The sequence below is a fragment of the Argiope bruennichi genome, chromosome X1 (genome assembly GCF_947563725.1).
Source record: "Argiope bruennichi chromosome X1, qqArgBrue1.1, whole genome shotgun sequence".
Lineage (NCBI taxonomy): Eukaryota > Metazoa > Arthropoda > Arachnida > Araneae > Araneidae > Argiope > Argiope bruennichi.
In genome coordinates, this window is record NC_079162.1 from 68278340 (window position 1) to 68302771 (window position 24432).

Here is a 24432-nt window from a genome sequence, read left to right on the forward strand (position 1 = left end):
GTTTACCTGTAAAAATGTCCTGCTTTTGCCAATTGGGCGTCACATTAGAAAATGTTGATAAAAAAAGGGATTCTGTTAAAAACTGAAGAGGTATCGGTGCTCATATATTTTTTTGAGCGACTGTAACTTTTGATCAAACAGTAATATATATATATATCGATATAAATACATGCCCTAGAATGGATTTTAAAATTTGATATATTTGTAAGTTTAGTTTTGAATCGAAACCAAAGTTTTTATTTACGATTTGGCAACAGCAGTTTTCTATTCCTCATGTTTAATGTCAATAAACAAAGACTGTTTATAAAGAACTTTTGTCGGAATCAAAGGATTTCTGGAAAAACTCGAATTTTCAAATAGCATAGGCCTGCGAAAACGGTGTAAATTTTTGTTGGAAAATTGGATGTTTTATCTGAAAGCAGTTTAATATTGCAATTCTTTTTAAGTATATTTTATTATGAACTGAGGAACTATTTTCCATATGTTCTTTTTAAACGCGCGGTGTTTTAAAAAGTTTTGAAACATGTTTTAGTATTAAATATCGTAAATACTAATCGTATAGTTTTTCTTTCATTGTGAGTTTAACATTACTAGAGGTTGTTTTAAATACCAAATGTGTGCTATATTTTATTTCTCTGCTTAATATTTGTTCTGTTGTAACTGCTGCGAGGAGTTTCCAATATTTTTGTTGTCATTCTTAAATATCTGATGTGCTTCAAATGGAAAATGATTTGAGATACTTTGAAAACAGAACTCTCAGTCGAAATCGAACCGTCATGAGATGTGGGGAAGCTGGCTTCGAATATCCACCTCATTCTTTCCACTACTCACCTCACACCTCTTCTACAGGTATTGAAAAATTAATTCACATTGTATACTACAGGCATTCAGATATAACTAAATCATCATATTAATTCATTTTATTTTATCAATGGTTGCATTTCTGTAGATAAAATGCAATCTACTAATGAGGAAATTTTGTTCTAAGCAATATTTGATTGGCTAAACTGAAGAATACAGATCAAATGCCAAACTGTAATTTTTTATAGATGATAAATTGCCAAATATGGTAAATTGACCATGTTCTTTAGTTAATATTTGGAGAGTTTTCTACTGTTTGGCAGAAATTGGAAAAAATTCTGTACTATATTCTTTAGTTTTGCCATTTAAATTGGAACTATTTATACCTCTTTTTCTTCCTGTATTCATATAATATAGTTAGTCAATATTATTATGTTAATAGTTGTTTAACCTATTGGCAGGCGATTATCCAATGTCAGAATCCTTTGGAAAAGACCTTTCTGTAAAGTAGAAAGATTGTCTTTCTACATTTCTGTTAGTTGCAGAATTAATGAGTTTTGTATCCTTTCTTACTTTTGCTGAATTATCATTGTTTTCAATTCATTTTTGATCATTTACTTCAAAATAATAGATGCTTATAGAATTACGTATTTAGATAGATAGACTTGAGTAAAAGAGGATTTGAAGAAGCAGGCATAGAAATTCTTTAGTACTTTTCATTCTTTATAATTCTTTATAACTTCTTTGTCCAAGCCATTCCGAAAGCATCATAATGAAACAACTAGTGAGGCAGAAATAAATATTCTGAACTTATATAATTTTTTTAAGGACTTGTTGTCTCAGCATTGTGATTCCACAAGGAAATGAATAGCCTGCACTTACTTAGAAGTTGAAGTTACAGTGATGTCAGAGGTGGAATGATTAGAAAATTATTTTAGAGCATAGTTCATTTGAAATTATTATTATTGCTGTTGTGTAAATATCACATAAAAATTGCAAATTAACAGATGGTTATAATTCTTACTATGATAGAGAATCTATAATTATATCACTTATCTATTTCTCTGAAAGTAATATCTGTAAAATCTCAGTATAGGCTGAATGGTATTATGTAAATAATTGATATTTTGTGTTTGTGTTATATGAACATACTTCTTAAATATAAATTTATTTATGGTTTATCTATAAACAAATTCCACAAGTTAAGTTTTTTAAAGTGGTTAATACTTTTAAGCTTCCTTACGATGATGTTTTGTTCTGAAATAGGTACTGAAATATTTGTATTTTGCCAACAAAATGAAACACATCCATTAAGGCCTTTCTTTATTATTTTATGTTCTTTTTTGTTATTTTTGAATGGAATGTTTTTCATGCATGACCTTAACCTAAATGAAAGTTAAATTTTAATGTAATTTTTAGAGATATTTGTAAATTTTTATATTTATTTGAACTAATAAATAACTTTAATTTTAAAAAATTGAAATATTTCGCTGTGTATTTCTTCTTGTAAATCAATAATGCTGTTAAGTGATGTAAGTAGATATTTTTATATTGAAATATACATGCATACACATATATATTGAGGTTAAAGTCTTAATATTAATATTTATTAGATACACTTTGGTCCATTTAAGGATTGTTATGCCTTGTTAAAATTCTACATTTCACCAGTTTTTCATAGTATTTATGAAAGCTTAATAAAACTTTTATTGTATTATATAATAAAAGTATTATAGTGCTGGTTCTAATTTAAGTGATGATGGGTAACAAAACAATTGCTAAGCAATGGCATTTAGTGGTTGTAAAATACTACTGAAATAATTAAATTTTTAATTTCCATAATAAACAGAATATTGTTTGAACAAACTTTAAAAATATACAGTCATTTCAGATATATAAATATGTAAGTTGCATTGTATATTACATAATTATAAGTTGAGCTTGCAAATTCCTAATTATTCTTTACCTTAATGTGCATATAATCAATTTTAGTACCTAAAAGTCACATGCTTAGTTATAAGGAAAAGAATGCTGAGTAATTAAAATAAACTCACTGGGACCAGTATGGGATGAAACACCAATAATTTTTAAATCCTCGTTTTTTTTTTTTTTTTTTTTTTTTTTTTTGCATTATGCCCATAATTAGTTGGAAAGTCAGAAATACTAAAGAGAAGAGTAAATTGATGCAAGACTTACTCTTTGTCATTACTTTAATCTTATATTCTTATTGACTTTTCACACAATAAAGGGGCAATCATCTTCAGTGACAAAGAAAGCAGAATCATCTTTCTTCTTAAACGTTATTTTGGATAAACCTTCCAAACAGAATGTTGGATAAAAAGAACATGTTTTGAAAATTCCGCAACAGATATTTACAAAAAAAAAAAAAAAACTAAAGTAACAGATAAAATTCTTTTAGGAACATTGGTTCAGATTTCTCAAACAATGAATAGAAAGTAAAGAACATGCTATTTATATCTTAATAAATATTTTGTCTTTATTTCTGGTTGTTTTTCAAATGTAAACTTTAGATATTTTATCCTTTGTTGACTATTTTTAATGCAAGGAGAAATATTATTTTCTACAACTACAATAAATGAATTGGTAATATCTACAGAAAGAAAGAAATGAACATCTGTAAACAGAAAAAATAAGTGAATAAACATTCTACTTGTTGCAAGTAGAATTCTATAACTTTTCAATAAAAAGAGCTCATTTTATTCTTGGGTTGTTTATTACCATTAAAATTTTCCTGTATTTCATTCAAATTTGATATTAAAATTAATGTATAACTTTTCCATAACCTGTATTATGTATAGATGTTATTTCAATTCTTTACTTTCTCTAGTGAGTTCAAGAAAGTGTAAAATTATGTATGTTGTTGAGCTTGAGATATTTGAACTCTGTAGATACTTATAATTATTTAAATTAATGACTTATACACAAAATTATCCATCATATTTTATTTCTCCCACCCCAGATTCACACAATTTTCATTCGTAAGGAATAATTAGAATGATAAAAGTATCTTATGTGTGTATAATATATACAAAAAACAATTCTGCTTTTTTTCGCAGTAGTAATAGTTTTTTTAAAAAATATTTTTCATAATGTTTGATATTTTAATAAATTCTTCAAATCATAATAAATTCTCCAATAAACTAACAAGATAGATTGAAAGATACTATCTTGATTATTATCAAGAGTTTTCAATTTTATTTTGTCATGCAACTTTGCATTGCATGTTACTAATGCTGATATTTTTTTAGGTCCTTTACAAATCAATGATGACAGAGTACCAGAATGGGAATTACCTCGATCTTACCCTGTTGGTTATAGAACTGTTCACCCAGAATACATTCCAAGGCACCTGATACCTTCCCAGCCTTCCCAGACATGTTATTTGTCTAACACATCAACTGAATGGCATAGAGATACTAATCCACGTACACCAAAGCAAGTTAAAAGTGAGTTTTCTTGAATGTTTCAAGTTTCTTTGGTGAAGATTTTTTTAAATATTTCCAAACTTTATAGTGGTAGGAAATCAGTTTTTTTTTATTTGTTTACTATTAAATATTTTATTCTATTGAGATCCAATCAATACTCCTACAAATTCAATCTTTGCATGTCAACATACAGGAATTTCTTTTCTGGATAAAAATGATTTGTAATTCCATTTATGAAATATCTTAAAAAAAACTTAAGTTTATGGTATAATAAAAAATGATTGTTTAAAATGTTTCTGATTGATTAATCAGACTCATATTGATTGGTTTGCAGAGATTTAAATGATTGAATAAATTACAAATCATTTTGTAAATATTTTGCTGTTCTTGTTCATTATAAATTCTTTTTTTAGAGGAGGATATTTGTGTAATGCTAATGAACAGAGTCGTATTATGTGTCGAATGTGAAAATCCCTCTCAAGCAACTGTTCAAGAATTAATGGAATTAATCCTACAAGATGATCAAGATTTGTCTCTTCCAGCAAGTGCTCGAGATGTTTTCAGCTTGTGGCTTGTTTCTCCTATGTTAGGTGAATTATTTTTATGTTTTAATTGTTTGGAATTTTGATTGTTTTTGGATAAGGCAAAAGGATATTTGGGGACCCCTAAGCAAACAAAAATCCATTTGCGTTTTATTAAACTGTAATCATATATTCATATAGACAATCAACACATCTTAATTAAATGTAAACAAAAACCATATTAGAAAATAATAGATTTTTAATTGTCAGTACTGTATTAAAGTGCAAACCAAAGAAGAAAAGGGAATTTTATTAGTTTTCATTAACTTTTACATGCTTGTAAACTTTCCCAAAACTATGCAAATGTAAACGAACAGTCATCACTTATGGAGAAACTTTGTGCTAATATCTGACAAGTTTGAGCAGAATCTTCTTTGAGAATCTAGTGGAAGAAATTTAGGAACATAAGAAAACTCTTGCTTGGCTTAAGAAGGAGGGCATGGATGCTCTTGTCACCAAACTTGAAATCTATATGAAGGCAATATTTTACATTTCTTAAGTCAAAAATAAACAAATGAGACGGAAGAGAGAGGATGAAAGATAATTACTATGACTCGGGTGCTATTTACATATACTATTGTAATTGTAGTAAATTAGATAAATCGTAAATCATGCATTCATCGTTTAAAAAGCCAATAACGTTTTAATTATACAGTGAATGAAAATTAAATTTAAATTAAAACTCTTTATGTATGACTTAGACTGTTACATTTTCTCACATAACAAAGATGAAAGGATCTGGGAAAGTGTTTGCATTGTTAATTTTCACTAAGAATTATACTAGCATCATATTTTTAGATGATTTAGTTAGATTGATGTTAATTAGGGTATATATTTTAAACATAATTTAGTCCCCTGATCTAATTATAGTTCTAGATAAAGGGTACATTATCCAGTATTCTTTTATTAAATTGAAGAATTTGTTAAAGTGTTTGAAAGTTAAATGCAGTTAAGTTTAATCTTCCTAATAATATGTGGTTCTGTTTTGTGCATATTATGAGGCATATAAAGAATTCTGTGTTGATTAATTGTGTATCATAATGAATTAAATTTGACATTATAAGATCCTTTGGAAGTTTAAAGTAAAACGGAAACAAATGGTATGCATTCATGTTATTAAGAAAAAAAATTCTTAATCCCAAGATTATATTTTGCAAAAGTAAAACTTACTTTTTTATGCAGTGTATAGTTGTTTTAATTATATACATAATTGACATTTTTACCCTCTTATAAACTAGTTTCTGTAATAGAAGGCTGAAAGTTAAATATCCTTTAATAATTTAAAAATTAGTTGCAAACGATTGCAATAAATGATATCCTAATGCTTACATTATAGCAAGACTTTATTATATTCGTACTATTTATTTATTATTAATTATTTATTTGTCGATTTTTAAAAAAATATAATATAAAAGTAGAGCATTTAAAAGCAGTATTTGTCCTTGTCCCATTTATTTATTGGTGTGCATTTTAAAACTACATGGCAAATCCAATATCTGCTTTTCAAAGATTGCATTCATGACGGTTTTGTAAAAATAATTGAAACAGAATGTTTGCATGGATTTATGAAATATGTTGTAACATTGTATTCTGAATAAAAGAAAATGCAGTGTTGAATATAATTGGAAATTGTAGCAATGGGGTTTTTCCCCCTCATTAAAATACAAAATGTAAATTATAGTTTTTTTTTAAGCTGATATAACTTTCCGACTTTCTGCTATATTTTTATGTAGGATGAAATCATTATGTTGAAAGTTAATGATTGAATGCGTAAAAATATAAGATAACTAACCCTTTTCGTTACTACTTTGTTCGCCCAGCTTATTGACTTTTTAGGCTATTAAATTAATTTGTTATTAGATACGATTGGAAAAGAAATTCAATTGAATTAGCTTACTGCAAATTAAAAAGTGTATATATATTGCGAAATAAAGGCGAAAATGAAAATCCTCGCACTTAGTTAATGATCGGTAAAAACATGCGATTGAATATTTTGATAGATGTGTCTGAATTCCTTCATAGCATTTAAAAATTTTGTTTCAGATGGTGTATTAAATTAAATTAAAAAATATTATTAAAAGTAAGTAAAAATTGTATAAGAATGAAATCGAATCATTAACTGTAATTTTTTAATCATAAGATAATACAAAAATCGTATTTTCTAAGATAATTGTTTTGAAAAATATGAATATCAATTTCTGTTGAGAAATCATAACGATTATAGCTAGACTAAAGATTAATAAAAGTCGTCAAAATTGAAATATTTTGTAGCGATTTCTCGCCATATGTAATTGTGGCAGTTTTTTATTGTAACTTCTAAAAATCGTTTATTTTTTATGGTATCAATCCAGGGTGATAGTCTTTTGCCGAGTTTTCGGAGATTAGAACGATTTTAATGTGCTTGCTGAGAGAAATCGTATATCAATTTTAAGTCTTATCCTAATTACTTATCTGACGATGGTTAAGCCTAGTTTTGTACTCGATTAAATTTTTTGTTCGAAGTCTATTCATATTTCTTTTATATCTTCTTTTCATTGACGTAATGTACCGTTTGATGACATGGCGAACCATTAATTAATTGAACGAAGCGTTCGATTCAATGCGCCTGTAAAATCTTTCGATGAATGAAGTAGTCTGAAATTCGTATGATGGCTTGTTTATATTTGACAATTACCATTCTACAATAAATAATAAGCGCGATTTCTGTGCCACCTTTTATATATATAGGTAGTTTCACCGTTTGTTCTTTTTCTGAATTGTGCTCATGTTATTGAAAAATAAATTCATTTGATGTTTTATTTTATTATTTCAGATTATACATTTTGATTTGATTCTTTTATTCATGTTTAAAAATAAGCTTTTAATGATCTGTGTTTTAATTTGTAATCTTCTTAATTTTATTTTATTTCTTGTATATTTAAATGAAAATTGAATTCATGCTTTGCCTTTTTGTCTTTACAGAATTACAATTAACTAGCTTTCAGCGTCCCTACCACACGCGTCAGCAGTGGATGACTTTACTTTTAAAATATACATCTGCATCAACAAAGCATTTAGATAAGGGTAAATTTATCTATGATTAGATACATTTTTTATAATTGTTATTTTGTAAGGCATTGTAATATGTAAATGGTTTCTAGACCTTTTATTCCTTTTTAAATAGTTAATTTTTAGGTTTACTGTCTTATGTTTAAAAAAGAACAAAAGTGTATTACATAGCTTAGTTATGATTTTTTTTAATTGGAAATAAATATTACCTAAGGACTTATCAGTTTAAAATTTAAATATAATTCTTTTCTTTTTCTAAATAACAGTTGTATTTATTTACGGAATTTACTGCATTTATTTAATTATAGTTTGGTGTCTATCTTTGTTTCTATTGTAAATAAGAATTTTTAGTGGCATGACTTGTCTCATAGACAAAAATTACTCAGCTTAATTTTAATTTTATAATTCCATACATTTTATTAGTACATTTTTCTGTCTATCATGATGCTACTATGTGCTGATGCACTATGCTCTTGTGAATTTTGTATTATTACTTGTAAATAAAATTATTATTTTTTTTATTATTTTTTAACTTGAAGCACACTTAGCTAATAGTAGTGTTAGTCAAGATACGACAAAATATAATATCACCATTGCTGTTTTTGATAAAAACATTTTTTACGTACATTTTGCTACAGATATATTATGAAATCCTCAGCAAGATGATAAATATGATTCTATGAAAAAGGCCTTTTTGAATAGATTAATTGATACCGAAGAAGCAAGGTTAAAAAAACTATTGACCGGCCTCGAATTTGGCGATAAACGACCATCTAATCTTTTACAGCAGATGGAAAACTTGGTGAGAAATTCATTCTTTGATGACTGAAAAAAAATCTTCTGGTTAAAGTGCTTCCACAGCACTCGCAAATCATTTTGTTAATAAGCAAAGATACTCTTGATAACGCAGATATGACTAGTAAAATTATATGTCTGAAATATACTCAGTTATGAAAGTGAGTTTATCGCCACCATTAGCGTCATTAGCCAACTGAAATAAATGTTACAAGTAGATATAGCCGGATTGGTGAAAAGATTTGGAGAATTCTTGTTGTATTAGTTGGATTAGCTAATCGTGAGGAAATGGAAGACGATTAAAATCCACTTCATTTCGATACAAATTTTACTGGTATTCTTTTAAATTTGGAAGAAATGCTGAAAAAAAATATGTGCAGCCATGTCAGTTTTAAAAAGAAAATCCGATAAACTAATTGCTCGATTCAGAATCAAACTTTGAACAATTTTTAATCGTCCTATAGTTGACATATTTGTAGTCCCTTTAAATAAATACGCCATTAGATTTTTTTTTATCGCAGCACATGGCACTGAAATTCAAACTTTTAGCACCAAATATTAAAATTATATATTGGAATTTATATTTTCAACTCTTGATTTAGAAAGAGCCTAGTACCAGATACCAATATAACCACCCGACCTAGAGGAAACTGACATCTGCTCTCCGTTTGGTCTGTGTGAATTTATCTGAAGGACATTTGAGTGTGAAATACGGCACAAACCATCCAATGATTTCATCATTTGATTCCTCGTGGATTACATTTTTGTTTAAGCTATCTTAATTATATCCCCCTAGCATCGAAGGATGAAGCTGAACACGCTAAAGATCTTAGAAAAAAAATTTCAACATCTTCAAGATGCAAAATTTCTCAATCCGAAGTAAAATTTCTTACATCTTAATATTTCATCCATTGGCATCGAACCGATTAAAGAAAGAATAAAAGTCAGCGAAGATTTCAAGCTTGCTGAAACTGTAAAGGAATTATGAAGTTATTTAGGAATTATCAATGTTTATCATCGATTTATTCCTAGCTTTACAGAAAATCAAGCTTTTTTTGTGTGTAAGTACATAAAGGGAAAGAATAATAAGATCATAATTCAGTTGACTGAAGAAGAGTTTCAAACCATTCAAAACAATCAGTGGTTATACCATTCAACAATGCCAGTTTATCCAGCAGAAAATACATACATTTCCTTAATGGTTGACTCATCTGATAATAGTATTGGTCAACTGTACTACAACATTTATATGATAACTTTTGGCAATCCCTTAGTTTCTTCTCAAGAAAAGTAACTGAAACCTAGAAACGTTATAGTATATATGACAGAGAATTTTTGGTTGCATACTCTTAAGCGAAATACTTTAAATATTTTTCGGAAGGTAGAAACTTCTCTGTTTTTACCAACCACAAACCACTAATTTATGCTTTCAATCAACCCCCCGCCCCCCCCCCAAAAAAAAATCTGCGACTAGTTATCTTGAATACATTGAGTAATTCATTATTGATATTCAGCACATTTTTGTAAAAAAACATTATTGTCGATACATTGCCTAGCGTAAACGAATTACATATACAATATGCTCTTGGTTGAGAAACAAATAAAGAGTCAAAGAAAATTCATTTTTTCAAAACTTTTTGCTAAAATTAGAAAAAGTTTATGTATGTAATTCCAACTGTGACATATTTTGTGATAGTTCTACTAAAAATAAATTGGCTTTATATACCAGAACACCCCAAAAAAAATCGTTTTCGATTATGTTCACAACCTTGCACATCCTGGAAACAAAGCTACCACCAAATTATTGACATCAAAGTTTGTATGGCCATCTGTAAATGAGGATCCAAGAATTTATACTATGAGCTCTCTAAATGTTGAAAGTCTAAATATTCCATTACATGTACAAAATTCCTTTCAACATATCACAACATCGGCAATCGTTTCACAAAAAATCAATCTTAAATATTATTGATCTCTTACCATCATCTAAAACTGATTTATTGTCAGAAAATATAAAGCTGAAAAGTTAACAGAAATTAATTTTAAAAAACTCGGGTTCATACAATTGCCAGTACCTCTCTTAAACAGAATTCGCAGGCTAGTGAGATACATTTCATCTCTCTGTAAAGTATCTTTTTTGGGAGTAGTATTTGTATTAGCATAATATATCTGATAGACAGAAACAACTCAATTTTCATTTTTATAATTCCTTGCATTGTATTGCTACATTCTCCTGCTTACCATGATGCTTCTTTGAGCTGATGTTGTGTCCTCCTGTAAATAGTTTATCATTTTACATCATCCTTTGTAAATAAAATTATTATTTTTAATAAATGATAAAGTTGAATGTATGTGACACCAACATCATTTATAGAATCTTAACTTGGAAACGATTTTGCAGCTGTGAATGTCAATATTGTTTCTGTAGTAATAATTGAACTAAATTTTAATAACTTATTTTTCAAAAGTAATTGTAATAGGCAAGAAAATAATGTTAAATTCTTTATACTTTTTCAGTGCAAATTTTTTTAAAGCTTAATTTCTGTTTATTAATAAAGTTTTTATGATAAAATTCATATATTCATTCATAAATTAATTGACTAAAAAAATTTTTCATTGATTTATTTTGTTGTGATATATTTTTATTTCTATAAAATCTTTGAAATTCTATAGTAATTTTTAAAAATTATCATCAAAACTTGATGAGCTTTACCAATATTCTATTTATTATCTGCACAGAAAAAAATTATTATATTTAAAAAAATTGGTAAACATGTATGCAATGATGTTTGAGAAAGTACCCTTGGAAAAAAAATCTAATATATGATAGAGTTAATAGTGTATCTTCCATTAGATTTCAAATTATATTAGTGTAACTCTGATAACTTGCATTTGTCAAATTTTTATTTATTATATTTATGCTGAATAAATTTTTATGAGGCTCTTTTTCATCTTTTTTCAAATGTATTGTTGCTCTACACAACACTTAAGTCCTTGTATAAATGTTTTATATGCTAAGTGAAATGTTCATTTTTTCTGAAATATTATCACATAAATTCAATGAGTTATCTATTTTTTTTCACATTCAGATGAGCCTGAACTGTATTTGAGAAGGAATGTTTTCTATGATAAACAAGATGAAATGAGAGTAAGAATTTACTTCTAAATTTTTTGATGTGCATGTTAAATGTAGGCATTTGTTTTCAAACCAGTTTTACCATGATATCTGATAAAAGATGAATAAGAAAAGCAATAAATGATTTGAAATCATTTCTTTCTTGAAAAATGTTGAGTGTGTCTTTTATTAACTTTTTCTATATTATCACAAGTCTGATTGAAACTTGAATTTTCTTGAAATAATTTGAATTATATAAAACAAATGTGTCTCAAATCCTTAAAATTTTACTTTTTCAACTTTTGATTAATTAATGAAATGCGCTTGTAATACTTCTGTAAACATATTGGATACTATGGACAGAAAATATTCCCTTCCCGTAATCATTAAGTAAATTGTTGTTCTGACAATTATTAAAATTAAGCATATACGTAATTATTTCTTCCAAATTGAAGCTCTATTCTAAAAGAAAATTATTCGCCATTTCGTTTGGATATTTTCTTTACTTATATTAAATGTATTAATAAATTTGTCAAAATATGTTAGATATTTTAAAATTGTTATATTAAAAATGGCATTAGGAAAATTTAGGTCAAAACATGAGGTGCTTTAATTAAAGTTATAATCTTGTTGAAATGTAGCAGTGAGATGTATATTTCATATTCTTTCTCATCTTGTTTTTATTTTAATTGAAAATAAATTGAATTGCTATAATTTTTTTTCATTAACTATGTTTCTTTCTGTATTAAGATATTAAATTTTTCATTTTTATGTCTTATTGTAATCAATAGATTAAATTTTATAATATTTTTTATATTCAGATTTAATGTATGTATGTTTATAAGACATCTTAAAAATAGTTAACCAAGATAAAGTAGGAGTAACTTGTCTGTACAGCACTGTTCTTTTTACCACTGGACTCAAAATGTTTTTTACATTCTGCTTATAATTCTTTGCATGTCAAAATGTGTAATTTTTTAAGCTATTATATGCTTTATTATCCATTTAATCTCTGACTATTAATAATGTTTAAAAGCCTTGTTTGGGAAGATTAATTAAGTAGGTATTAATTTTTATGCATAAAATCAGATGTTGTACTGTGCACTGTAAAATTGTGGAATGATCGGCATATTACCAATTAAAAGTATAATAAAATTTCAGTTGTTACAAATGAATCTTCTGAATTCCATATTTTCACATATCTTTTGAATGTTAACTTCATTTTATTTATATTATCATTTTAATTTTTAAACAGATATGTGATATGAAAATATTGGAATTGTTATATGAAGAAGCAAAATATAACATTCTGAAAGGGCGTTATCCTTGTGATATTCAAGATTGTGATGTATTAGCTGGAATCCAAGCTCGTTTAGAACTTGGTCCATTTAATCCACAAATACATACTGCTGAGTTTTTCAGGTACGTTTATGTTTAGTATTTGCTTCATTGTAATTTATGCATTTTCCCCTTATGATGGTAAATGTGTAGATTTATGCATCTGTATTTTTCTTCTCTATTAATATAAATAATAATAGAAATTCAATGCAAAATTTATTGAAATTGTCTTCTATAGTAATTAATCATTGTTTTATTTATCAACTTCAAAATGCATGAATTATTTTTCGGTCCTCTGGGTTTTTCCCCCTTTTTTGTTGTATGTATATATATATATATATATATATATATATATATATATATATATATATATATATATATATATATATATATATATATATATATAATGCGATGATATTTCTTATTTAAATTTAAATCTTAATTCATTTCCTTTTTTTTTAAACTTAAATTAGTCCATAATACTTTATTCTAAAATTCTTGACTTCATTATTGTGAAACCACACTTGTATGGCTCTTTGTATCATTTGTTCTGTTATCGTACAATTCATCTTAATTAAACGATTCCGTAAGTTCTCAATGGAATTTAGGTCTGGTGAATTACCAAGTAAATCATAAACTTTTGAATAGTACAAGTAGGTTTTTATGTCATTTTTTGCTGAAAATTAAGTTTAGTTTATATTTTTTAGAATATATAAATTCATTAAAATGTTACAAAAATTGTATAATTTTTCTGAAGAAATCATTTTTATTTTTGAACTTTTGCTGATCCCACTTTACAGTTACATGTTATATTTATGCATATTGCAATGTTGTAGTATGAATATCTAATTTAATCATTGACCTGTTAGATATACAATGGCAATCTTTATTCAATTCGAAATGCGACACGCGTTCAATAACGTTGAACTTTTCCTAGTCCTGAAACATTCTGATAATCCATTATAAATTCTTCGTATCCTAATATGTTAATTATTCTTTCATGATCTTCCAGATTACTTGTTTTTTATTAAGTAAATTTATAGAGTCATTCTACCATAGAAGTAATTCATATCCCTCGTCGGAAAGATACGTCATTTGAACATTAAATTCAGATTCAAATTTAAATGAAGATCACCCTTTTCCTTTTGGCTTGAATTGGATGGAAATATTCTTAAAATTTCAAGCGCCTAATATTTTATTCACTGACACTTTCATGTTATGCCTTGATAATGTTGTTAAAATATAAAATATTATCGACAGAGGGATGATATAAAATAATATGCCTCCTCAAGAACTTTTTCCACACACAGTTCATCCAGTTTCCATTTCTATGGCCATTAAGCAAAACAGTAATTGATCAATATTTACATTTAATAATTTTCTTGTAACATCTGCACTGATCAAAAGACTTAATTTCTATGTCCTTCCAGAAAGAATCAGTAAAATCTATTTTCTTTCCTTTTAATGCATTCAAAATCCCTTTATTCTCAGTCCTAGGTGTAAAACTGCAAACCATTTTCTTTTCCTTTCAAAAAGAGTTTCAAACTTACATCTTTAAATTATTGACCTCAACAGGAAGCATGTCATTTTATTTCGATTTTATATCATTTCCATCGTACTGTAAGTGAATGAGTATATCACTTTTAAGTGGTGATGTCTTAAATTGAGTCATAATACTGTCAACTGCATTGATTGTCCATGTCTATTACTTCGTGAGTGATTTTCTTTAGATTTACATATATATATATAAGGAAGAATTTGAAAAAATAAATCTACAATGAAAAAGAATTTTCAGGTTTTTTAATTTTTTCTTTCAATTCATTATTTTGTTCTTTTTCCAAAAACATTATTTTAAAATGATGGTTACTGCAATAAAAACAATTGAATTAGTTTCTTTCTTTGAAAAATTTACTTAAATGGTCAGTTTCTTTAAATTAGAAAATACACCTTTTCCTACAATGATAGCTTTCTAGCAGGTGAAGTCATTTTCCTCATGGGAACAAAATTTCTCATTAGGATGTGGTTTATCACAAAAAAATGCAGTTGTGAATTTTATTCTCTGATCTGTGAAGACTTATTAGAGCTGACGTTGTTGTCGATTCTAATTGTTTTACCTATCGCATGAGGAAGTTCTTTCAATAACTCTGATGGGAGGGAAGAAACCAAAAGCTTGTTATACCATTTCTTCTCCTTTTTCTTCTTATCGAAGAAAGTTCATTAAATATTCCAAAGATTGAGATTCTTTGGTTTCTGTCTGTTTGTTATTCCAGCTTTTTCTTAAGCAGTTATATTTCTCCATATTAACAATTTCGCACAAACAGTATCAGAAGTCTCCGTATTTTTCTTGTGTCCTCCCCAGGCTTTACAATGCTCTTAACTTTCCTTCAGACTCAGAGAGAGAATAAATCCGTTCACCATTCATCATAAGGAAACTTAACAAATATCTGATATATATCAGTCTTTCAATCGCTTTTGGGTAATTGGTTGCTGTAGCTGATAAACTAAGAATCAAAAGTTCGGCTTTCGATCCGAGTTCCTTGGATTGCAATAAATAGTGTATTTTGCAATAATCAATATGCTATATATTCTGCAATATATATTGCATATTGCTTCAGCAATACTTTTGGCATCACTAATCGTCCACCATCTTCACTTTGCAGAAATTTCTGTTAAACAGCATGGGGGCAGTCAATGAGGAGTAATGAGTTGAATCTTTAAAATATGAAGTGTTTTTAATCACAACTTCTTTCAATAATATTGTTTCAATTTTCTTTAAACTGAGAAAAAATATAATTCTCAATCATTTTCTTCTTGCTTTTAAAGTTTCCTATTATTTTAAATATTAAAGTTCCTATTAATTTTCTAATCCAAAGCAATCGAATCGTACCAAAGATACCACAATGTTAAAAATATTCATTCAAAGTCTTCACGGGATGCGTCTACCCATTGTTGTTTATCTTTGGAAAAATAAAATTAAAAGGCCTTTAGTCACATATTTATTTCTCACATGACGGCATAAACATTCGGGGACATCTGCTTTTGATTTTCAAAATATAGTTCACTCGATGACGTCACATACAGTATTATCAAGCGGATATTTCAATTTGCTTCATTTAACAATAAGATCTGTCTTTCTCTACTAAACTGGACACCCTTTCTTATCTTTATATGCTTATGTTTTCTTAGTAGCTACTTACATTTGCTGTAATTATTTTTTCATAAATGTGATTAACCATTTAAAGTTCTATATTACATATTGTTGAAATATTGTATTTTTAACAGTAGAATGTAAAAGAGTTTATTATTCTTATTTTTTATTTTCTTAACTATATTGGGATTTTTAACATTCTGCTCTTTTTTCCTTTAATTATAGTTTTTTTTTTTTTTTTTTTTTTTTTGTTTATTTCTAGGAGTAAAATCACTGACTACTTACCAGATTATGCATGCAAAAACAGATGGTCTTTTCTTAATGTAAGTGCAAAACCTGGTCCAGAACATAGACTTTTAGATCGGTATCGGAATATACCTACGAACACTGTGAGATATAAGCTACTTAGAAAGTACATGGAGTTCTGTTGGGCTCTACCATACTATGGGTTTGTTTATATACTTATATAAAATAGTATTGTGCATTAGATATGTTGTGAATAAACACTTGTTTAAACATTTTCAATTTTGATATAATTTAAATATATATTTCTGATCTTAATGTATTTATTTATTTTAGTTCTGCTTTTTTCCATGGGCAAGTGGAAAAACCTGCAAAGGGTTTAGCACTTTTATTAGATCACCCTGACAAGAAGGTTTTAATTGGGATTAACAGAGAAGGTGTGCATATTATTGATGCTGCTGATCATGTGAGTTTCATTTGTAACACATCATGGGTGCTGTTTTAATTTTATTCAGAAAGAATAAAATACTATGAATTAATCTCACTAATTATAGCATTATTCAAATATATGATTTTGCTGTATGGTTTGAATTATTAAAGACACTTTCAAAAATTTATTCTTTTATAAATGAGTTAGTAATGACTCCCCAAATTCTCTAATGCTATTATGTAATATTTAGAATTTTTGTAAAGAAAAAAAAATTTATGAATTGCACATTACTAATTTTTTTTATCATCATGAAATATATATACTTTTTCAACTACATGTGTTTATATAATGCACTTTTTCTCTTCCATTTATAGTTTCATTTATCCTAAGTATAAAAATTATTTTGATATAAATTGTATTTTACCATGATAGATCATAATTTTTGTTTAAATTTATGCTATCGTTTTCTCATTTGAATGAGAGAATCAAATTATTTCAGATAAAGTTGAAATGTATTCCTTATAAGGTCTTTAGTTAGAGTATTTGCATGATTTTTTTATTGTTAATGTCATTTTTTGCTACATTCTCAGCACTTGTCAGTTATCTTTTTGTGTTGTTTTCAGTGTCTTCTACTTAGTATGAAGTTTAGAAATTTGTCTTGGGATTATGCTGCAAATAAAGAAGATAATCCTGATTGCCTTCCGTGTTTATTTATTCAGTTCAAAATTCCTGGACAAAGGGCCAGAGATTCGAAACTAATTCAAATTTTTTCACATCAGGTAAAGAATGATATTTTTTAAATGTTTATTCAATTATTTACTTCTTTGTTGTTGTTTTTTATAATTAATAATTTTGAGATTATTATGTGACATTCTGAGGGAAACCTGAAAATATTTTTATTATAAATTTCTTTAAGAAAGCTTTTAAAATTTTATGTATTAAATCAAAGTGTCTTTATTAAAAATAGAATAAAATATAGTTATTGACTTTAAACATGATTGAATTTAAACATATGTAACACATTGCTATTCTATTATCCTCAGAATAGTTCAGAGAAAAATGTGTTTTTAAATCTGTATTTACATATTTGGAGCAATTTTGCACTATAATTTCGCATTCCATCTCCACTAATAATAAAACGCATTAAATTTTGATATTCTTTCTTTCTTTGTTTTCCCTTCTGTGTCCCAAATCGGCTAGTGCTTCTTTGAAATATAACATAATACACTATCTACCAGTAAGTAATTGGACATCTGTGATAAGAGAGATAAACACAATTTATTAATATTCAATAGTTGGTATAGCCCCCACCTGTGGTAATTACAGCCTTAACCCTCCTGGACTTGCTTTCCACAAGTGTTTGGACAGTGGCATTATCTTCCACTCGGCTTGGAGAAGTCTTACAAGTGCTGTCACTGATTTTGGATGGTTGCTACACTTCTTAATTCAGCGATCTAATTCGTCCCAGAAGACTTCTATAGAATTCAACCCTGGTCTCTGGGCAGACAAGTCCATTCGGTTCACCTCATTGTCTTCATACCCAATCCATGGTGAACCTCGCAACATGACAAGTGGCATTTTCATCCATGAAATAACAATAATCCAACCCGTAAAATTGCCACAGTGTAGGAGGCTCATTGATGTCCAGAATAGTAGAATAGGAGTCGGCGTTGAGCTTACCATGAATTTGGATCAAGGTTCCCAGTCCATACCACGAGAAACATCCCCGGATCATAATTCTTAATCTGCCAAACTTTACTGTAGGCACAGTGCACTCTGGCAAAAGGCGTTCTCCATGCATAGGCCAAACCCAAACTCTGCCATCCGACTGTTAGAGATTGAACTTTGATTCATCACTCCAGAGAACCTGTTTCCACTCATCTACGGTCCAATTTCGACGTGCCTTGCATCACCTCAGCCGAACAGCGCGATTGTATTTTGTAATCAAAAGCTTATGGGCGGCAGCACGACCATAGAAACGAAGCAAATGTGCTTTCTTGCGGATGGTATTAATCGAAACAGCAATTCTGGATGCTTGTTGGAACTCCTGGAGTATGTGTACCGTCGGTTTGATTCGAATTTCTTTGGACACCACGCATCGATCTCTGTCTCTTAGTTTCATGGATCTGCCGGGTCGAAACACATTCCGACAATCACCACTCACCTTCCACTTTTTAATCACAAAACCCACTGTCGATTTTGGAGTGTTTGACTCACTAGATATATCCATTAAGGATCCGCCATTTCTATAATATCCGACAATTACACCTTTCTCGAAGTCAGACAGCTCTGAATTTCAGGGCTTCTTGCATGCGACAAATGGCAATGAAATTTCCTACACGATATTTATTGATGGCGTGACGTAGATCAGGAACGAATATTTCCTCATTTGCATGAGTGTCCAAACTTGTTGTTAGATAATGTATATCCCAAATGGGAGAAATGAACTCTTTAAAGAAAAATCTGTTTGCCATATACAAGACGTATGAAACATTTAAAAAAATTAAAGTAAAAAAATAGACATCTTCTTTGTATGAAATCTAAGCATCTCTTAATCAATGAGTTTCATTTTTTAAAACATCCTGGAAATTCCGCTTCCTACAAAATTAATCATGCAGAAGATTTTGTTGCCCATTTGTTTTAAAATATGGTTTTATAAATATACTTTCGACTTTGCCAGTTTCTTTAAAAATTTCATTCTTAAAATCAAGATTTGATTTATGTAATAATCCTTTGTTATTTTCTGAAATTAATTATGATTAAAAATTTTATGCAACTTGGTTATAAAATTTGTTTTTTGTAAAAAGCTGTTAACAAAAAAATAATTTTGCTTGTTATTTTTTTATTGCTTAAAATTGTTTTAAAAGTCACGTTGCTTAGCATATATATTTTTCATAGGCCAATATGATGGATAAATTAATATCGAAATTTGTGGAAGAATTAAAGCAAAGACCTTCTTGGTGTGAAGATCAAGTTGACAACTTCATATCTATACCTCATGAAGATGATGATGGTACTATAATTTTATAATGATTTGAAATACTATCAAAAGTTTATCGAGATTTTTTTAAAAATTCGCTTATTAAACAACAATGTAATTTGTACCAAGAATTGATTATTTAGACTTTACCTTATTTATAAATTTTATGACTATGTATCGATAGTATTTCACTAGAAGTTGATGTTTAATTACACTAAATGCAATAAAGATATACATGTAAGAATTATTACGATGCATGACTTTATGAATGATTCCTCCACAAAATATTTTAAATTATACAAGCTTAAAAAAGCTATTTTATTCATTTGTTATAATTGGTAATGAATTTTTATTTATATTTAATGTGAATTAAAAACGTTTGCCATGTATATAAAAAATTAATTTGTTCTTTCTTCATACAAGAAAGCAAATTAGGAAGTAGATTATACTGTTTATTTAAAGTGGTAAGATTTCCTGGTGCGAAAACAACTTTTTTAATTTTTCAATGAATATTAATTTCAAATGTAAACTAAAATTATTGAATGCATTTGACAAAAAAATATTATATCAAGATAATTTATCATTTTCTATTTCAATTGTTCTGCTTTTATTTCTATTAAAAAATTTATTGATGTGAAATTTGTTTTATTTCCGTGTGAATTCATCTGGGAATGCACTGCTAAAATGAATCTTAATCAAAATGAGGTGTTTCAAAACAAAATAATTCGAATAATGTGACATGAATTTTAAATATTCTAGTTTTCTGCATTTCTGTTTGCTGAAAATAACTGATTTATTTTCTTCATGTTTTCTTTTGATTTAGTAATTCCAATCACAACAAAACGTTTGTCATCTGAAGCTTATCTTGAAGAAAAATTGAAAAGATTATCTTTGACTACTTTTAATGAGTCAGGTACAATATTTGTACATTCAAGCTATATATGCAGTTTTATTTGCTATTATACTTCAAGTATACATATGTACTTATGTTTTATTTTTCTAATACATGTTTAACAACATAAATTATTCATTCTAGGTCAGCCTGTGCAAGCCTCAAGATCATGGTCATTCAAAAAATAAATTTTTTTTCTAAAATTTATAACATAATATAATCTATATTTGTATATAAAGTTTGTGTTCACTGGAGATTTGGCGAAGATTGATTATAGTTTTAAATAAAAGAGAACTTTTCTTTTTACACACTTAAGTAACTTTATCCAATGTCTTATTTCTTTATATCTTATATTAATAAAAAAAATCACTCAAAAATTACTGACAAAGAATTTATTACAATTGTTGGCTTGTTACTTTGCTTTTTACTCTGTTTAATGAGTACTTTCATAAATTTATTGTTATTTAATATTTATATTTGTACCAGTTTTACGAGTGAAACATTTTAGGACAGGATGCTTTCATTTCTCATATTTAATTTTTTTATACTTTCCTAAGATATATGGATAGAGGTATGTATTTGTACTTTGCTTCAAATATCAAACATGATCTTTTGTTTGTGAATGTGAAGCTATTGAAATGTGAGAATAGTTACATTTTTATGGATTTAATTATGTATGAGTTTGTTTCAAAGTTAAAACATACATATTTTTAAATTTTTTTTAAAATTTGTTGTGAGATTGTTTATTTTCGTAGATCGCATAAATAATTAAACTAAATTTACAAAGAAGGAATGTTAGAATTAAGTTTTGACTCTAACCATCATTTATAAATACCATTTTTCATTTAATGGGCATTTTAAAATTAAATTTGTGATAAATCATGTTTGTTTTACTATTTAAATCCTGTATTTTTTAACAGAATTCAATGATCATTTTTGTTTGTATTTGTTAATGGCCTGTATGAAAGAATACTGTTATGATTTTGTCTCAAAGATGTATATAATTTCTGTTCCTTGCCCCACACCAAACTGTTTGTGTATGCTAATTGATTGTAATTTTATTTATATCATTCCATTGTAAATAATGTAAACGTTTTTATTACTCTTATTACACAAATGAGCACTTAATACTCGGTATTATATAACTATTGTGTCCTGAACATATTTATATCAATTGTGTTATATGAAGTGATTTTTATATTGCTTGAATATAAAACTTAAATTTCCAACGGCGTAAATATTTTTTCTCTCAATTAAAAATAGTATCCATGCCTAATGAAATGTAACTCTTTATTTCTTTAGTTAGGTTTTATTTTCAAGAAACTCGACGTGTTAATTAAAATTTAAAATTTATTAACTTCTAACGCTTTGAGGTCTTAGCTCGGTTGCCTTCTGTAGAGCGGATTGACCCCAAGTATTTCTCGGAATCAGCTTTTAACCCTCTGGGCCATAAAATTTCTTTCTATATATGGTCGCTGTTCTTTCAGATATCTTCTTTAAACCTCTTAGTTCCGAAAAAAAAATTGCCAGCACAAAACAGATTTACCTTTATAAACCAATCTAGAAACAAAGCTGAAATCAGAGTTTTTTTTAACTCTCGAAACCATTATTTATTATAGCGATTCACGATGTCTCGTTTGTAATTTTTAGATTTTCAAATGCAAATTATTAGGTGTGTTTAATTTTCCATTCAAATTTATTTTTAAAATATTTGTTGAAAAGTGTTTTTGTATGATGAACTTTTTATTTTTAAAACATAATTTATTCAATAATGTCTCGTTGAGTAGTAATTCTTAACGCATTTAAATATTTTCGATATTATGAATGAAATCAATTTAAAATTCCTTTACAAAGTTAACCTAATGTATATTATCCAAATAATCTTGAAAAGTATAAAAATCCTTAGCGCTCAAGTAGAGATAAATAATCGAAATAGCTCAGACCTGAAAGTGTTATAAAATAAATTTATATTTCTTCTTAAATTGATAACAATAAAGATTGGAGCATTTATTCTGCTTTAATTTTATTTTGTTTTTCCTTAAGAAATATTGCATGCATATTTTTTCAAAGGTTATAAAAATTGGCTAGTAATTTTCAAAATATTATATATTATTGTGCTACAAAATATTCATCAAAATTGTTATTAATACATTTGTGTTTAAAAGTATAGGCAATGTGCATGCAAATTTTCATATGGTATTCATAAGGTTTGAATGTAACTGCAGTTCAATAAATATTGGATAAACCAATTGTCTGATTTTTTTCCTTTAAAATCGCAAATATACTCCTAAAATGAGTTCTTTAATGTTATTTTTATGTAAGAAGTAAATTAAATGATTACAACTGTCATCCTTCTTAATACTCATAAATATTTTACTATCCGCAGGATATGTTTTACTATTTGAATAATTCGAGCCTCATTTTTCTAAGTCTCACTACAAAAATAAACTTCTTATTCTGTTCTATATTAATAATTATCAGTCAGGGTATTTTCTTTTTATCCTTGTGATATACCCTTTGTATTAACTACTAAAACACTAGTTTTTCTTTTATATTTTAAAAAATATTTTTTTCTTACTTTAAAAGCTTGAAAATAAATTTGTGCCCTAAGAAATTATCTCACAGCTGTCAGAATTTTTTTTTTTTTTTTTTACGTTCCTTTTTTTAAAGATCTTAAAACGCTTTGTAATCTACAGATGCATTTAAAACTTTGGGGTAGCTGGTGTTTTTAAAAAAAGTTTCCGTGAAAGAAACAGCTTGAAGCAAATGCAAAAAGAGAATATGCGTTTTAATGCATGATCATGATTGTTCACTCATTATCAGTCAATTATTTATTTCATTTTAAATCATAGAAATATTTCCCTTTTATAGAGAAAGGTTTCTTGAATCACCATTCCTCTTTGCAATATATACGAGTACATATATCACTATAGAAGACTTTTCATTTGTTCATATAAATAGGATTTTTTAAAATATGGCATTTTTTTCCCCACCTTTTTTAACTTTATGACACAATTATCTGTTGGATATATATTTTTACGATATTTCATTCAGTATTTTTATTGATCTGAAAATTCAAAATATTTATTTTTAGTTGTTTTTGATTATGATTAGATTATCTTATTTTAAGAAACAAGTTAATTTCTATATTTTAAATAAATGAAGTAAACCTCGCTTATTCTGCCATAAATTTTATTTTGCCATATAAAACTTGAATTCGAATGACTGTAATTAAAAATTCTTCTCACGGCATATCGTAAAAAGTCTGTATCAACATCAAAATCTTTATAACGCCACTTTCTGTTCAAACTTTTGAAATCTTTATCATTCTGCAACATTTTCAGAAAGTATTTCCTGAAGATCTAGAGGGAGGGGGTGTTAAGTCTGTATAGTCATCACCAAGGGCATTCGCGGGGATATGTATATATCTACCCGATAACCTGCAAATGGAAGTTCCTTTTTCGTAATTTTTTTATTGCTTTTTAAGGAATGGTTTACATTTTTTTAAGGATTGTACTTTCAAGATTCTTGATTTGTTGTTGTTTTGTTTGTTCCCATTCCTTCGTTATGTTCTACTTTTTTGTTGTTCTTATATTATTGCAGACCTACTGAACA

General features: G+C 27.5%; 1 protein-coding gene across 1 annotated transcript; it reads left to right on the plus strand.

Moving 5' to 3' along the window:
• Positions 1 to 276: 276 nt before the first annotated feature.
• Positions 277 to 23028, plus strand: LOC129959097 (putative FERM domain-containing protein FRMD8P1). Its single transcript, XM_056071907.1, has 12 exons — positions 277 to 849; positions 4071 to 4268; positions 4661 to 4837; positions 7790 to 7891; positions 11761 to 11819; positions 13042 to 13208; positions 16535 to 16720; positions 16852 to 16981; positions 17569 to 17724; positions 19844 to 19958; positions 20749 to 20838; positions 20962 to 23028. The coding sequence occupies exons 1-12, from the start codon at positions 720 to 722 to the stop codon at positions 21003 to 21005; spliced, it is 1554 nt and encodes a 517-aa protein (XP_055927882.1). The 5' UTR covers positions 277 to 719; the 3' UTR covers positions 21006 to 23028.
• Positions 23029 to 24432: the final 1404 nt, after the last annotated feature.

Bases quoted from the DNA above. Each gene is read 5' to 3' on its own strand.
- LOC129959097 (XM_056071907.1), top strand. From the start codon at position 720: ATGGAAAATGATTTGAGATACTTTGAAAACAGAACTCTCAGTCGAAAT. The intron at 11,820-13,041 runs GTAAGAATTTAC...ATTTTTAAACAG, and splicing joins ATAAACAAGATGAAATGAGA to ATATGTGATATGAAAATATT. The intron at 16,721-16,851 runs GTTTGTTTATAT...TATTTATTTTAG, and splicing joins TGGGCTCTACCATACTATGG to TTCTGCTTTTTTCCATGGGC.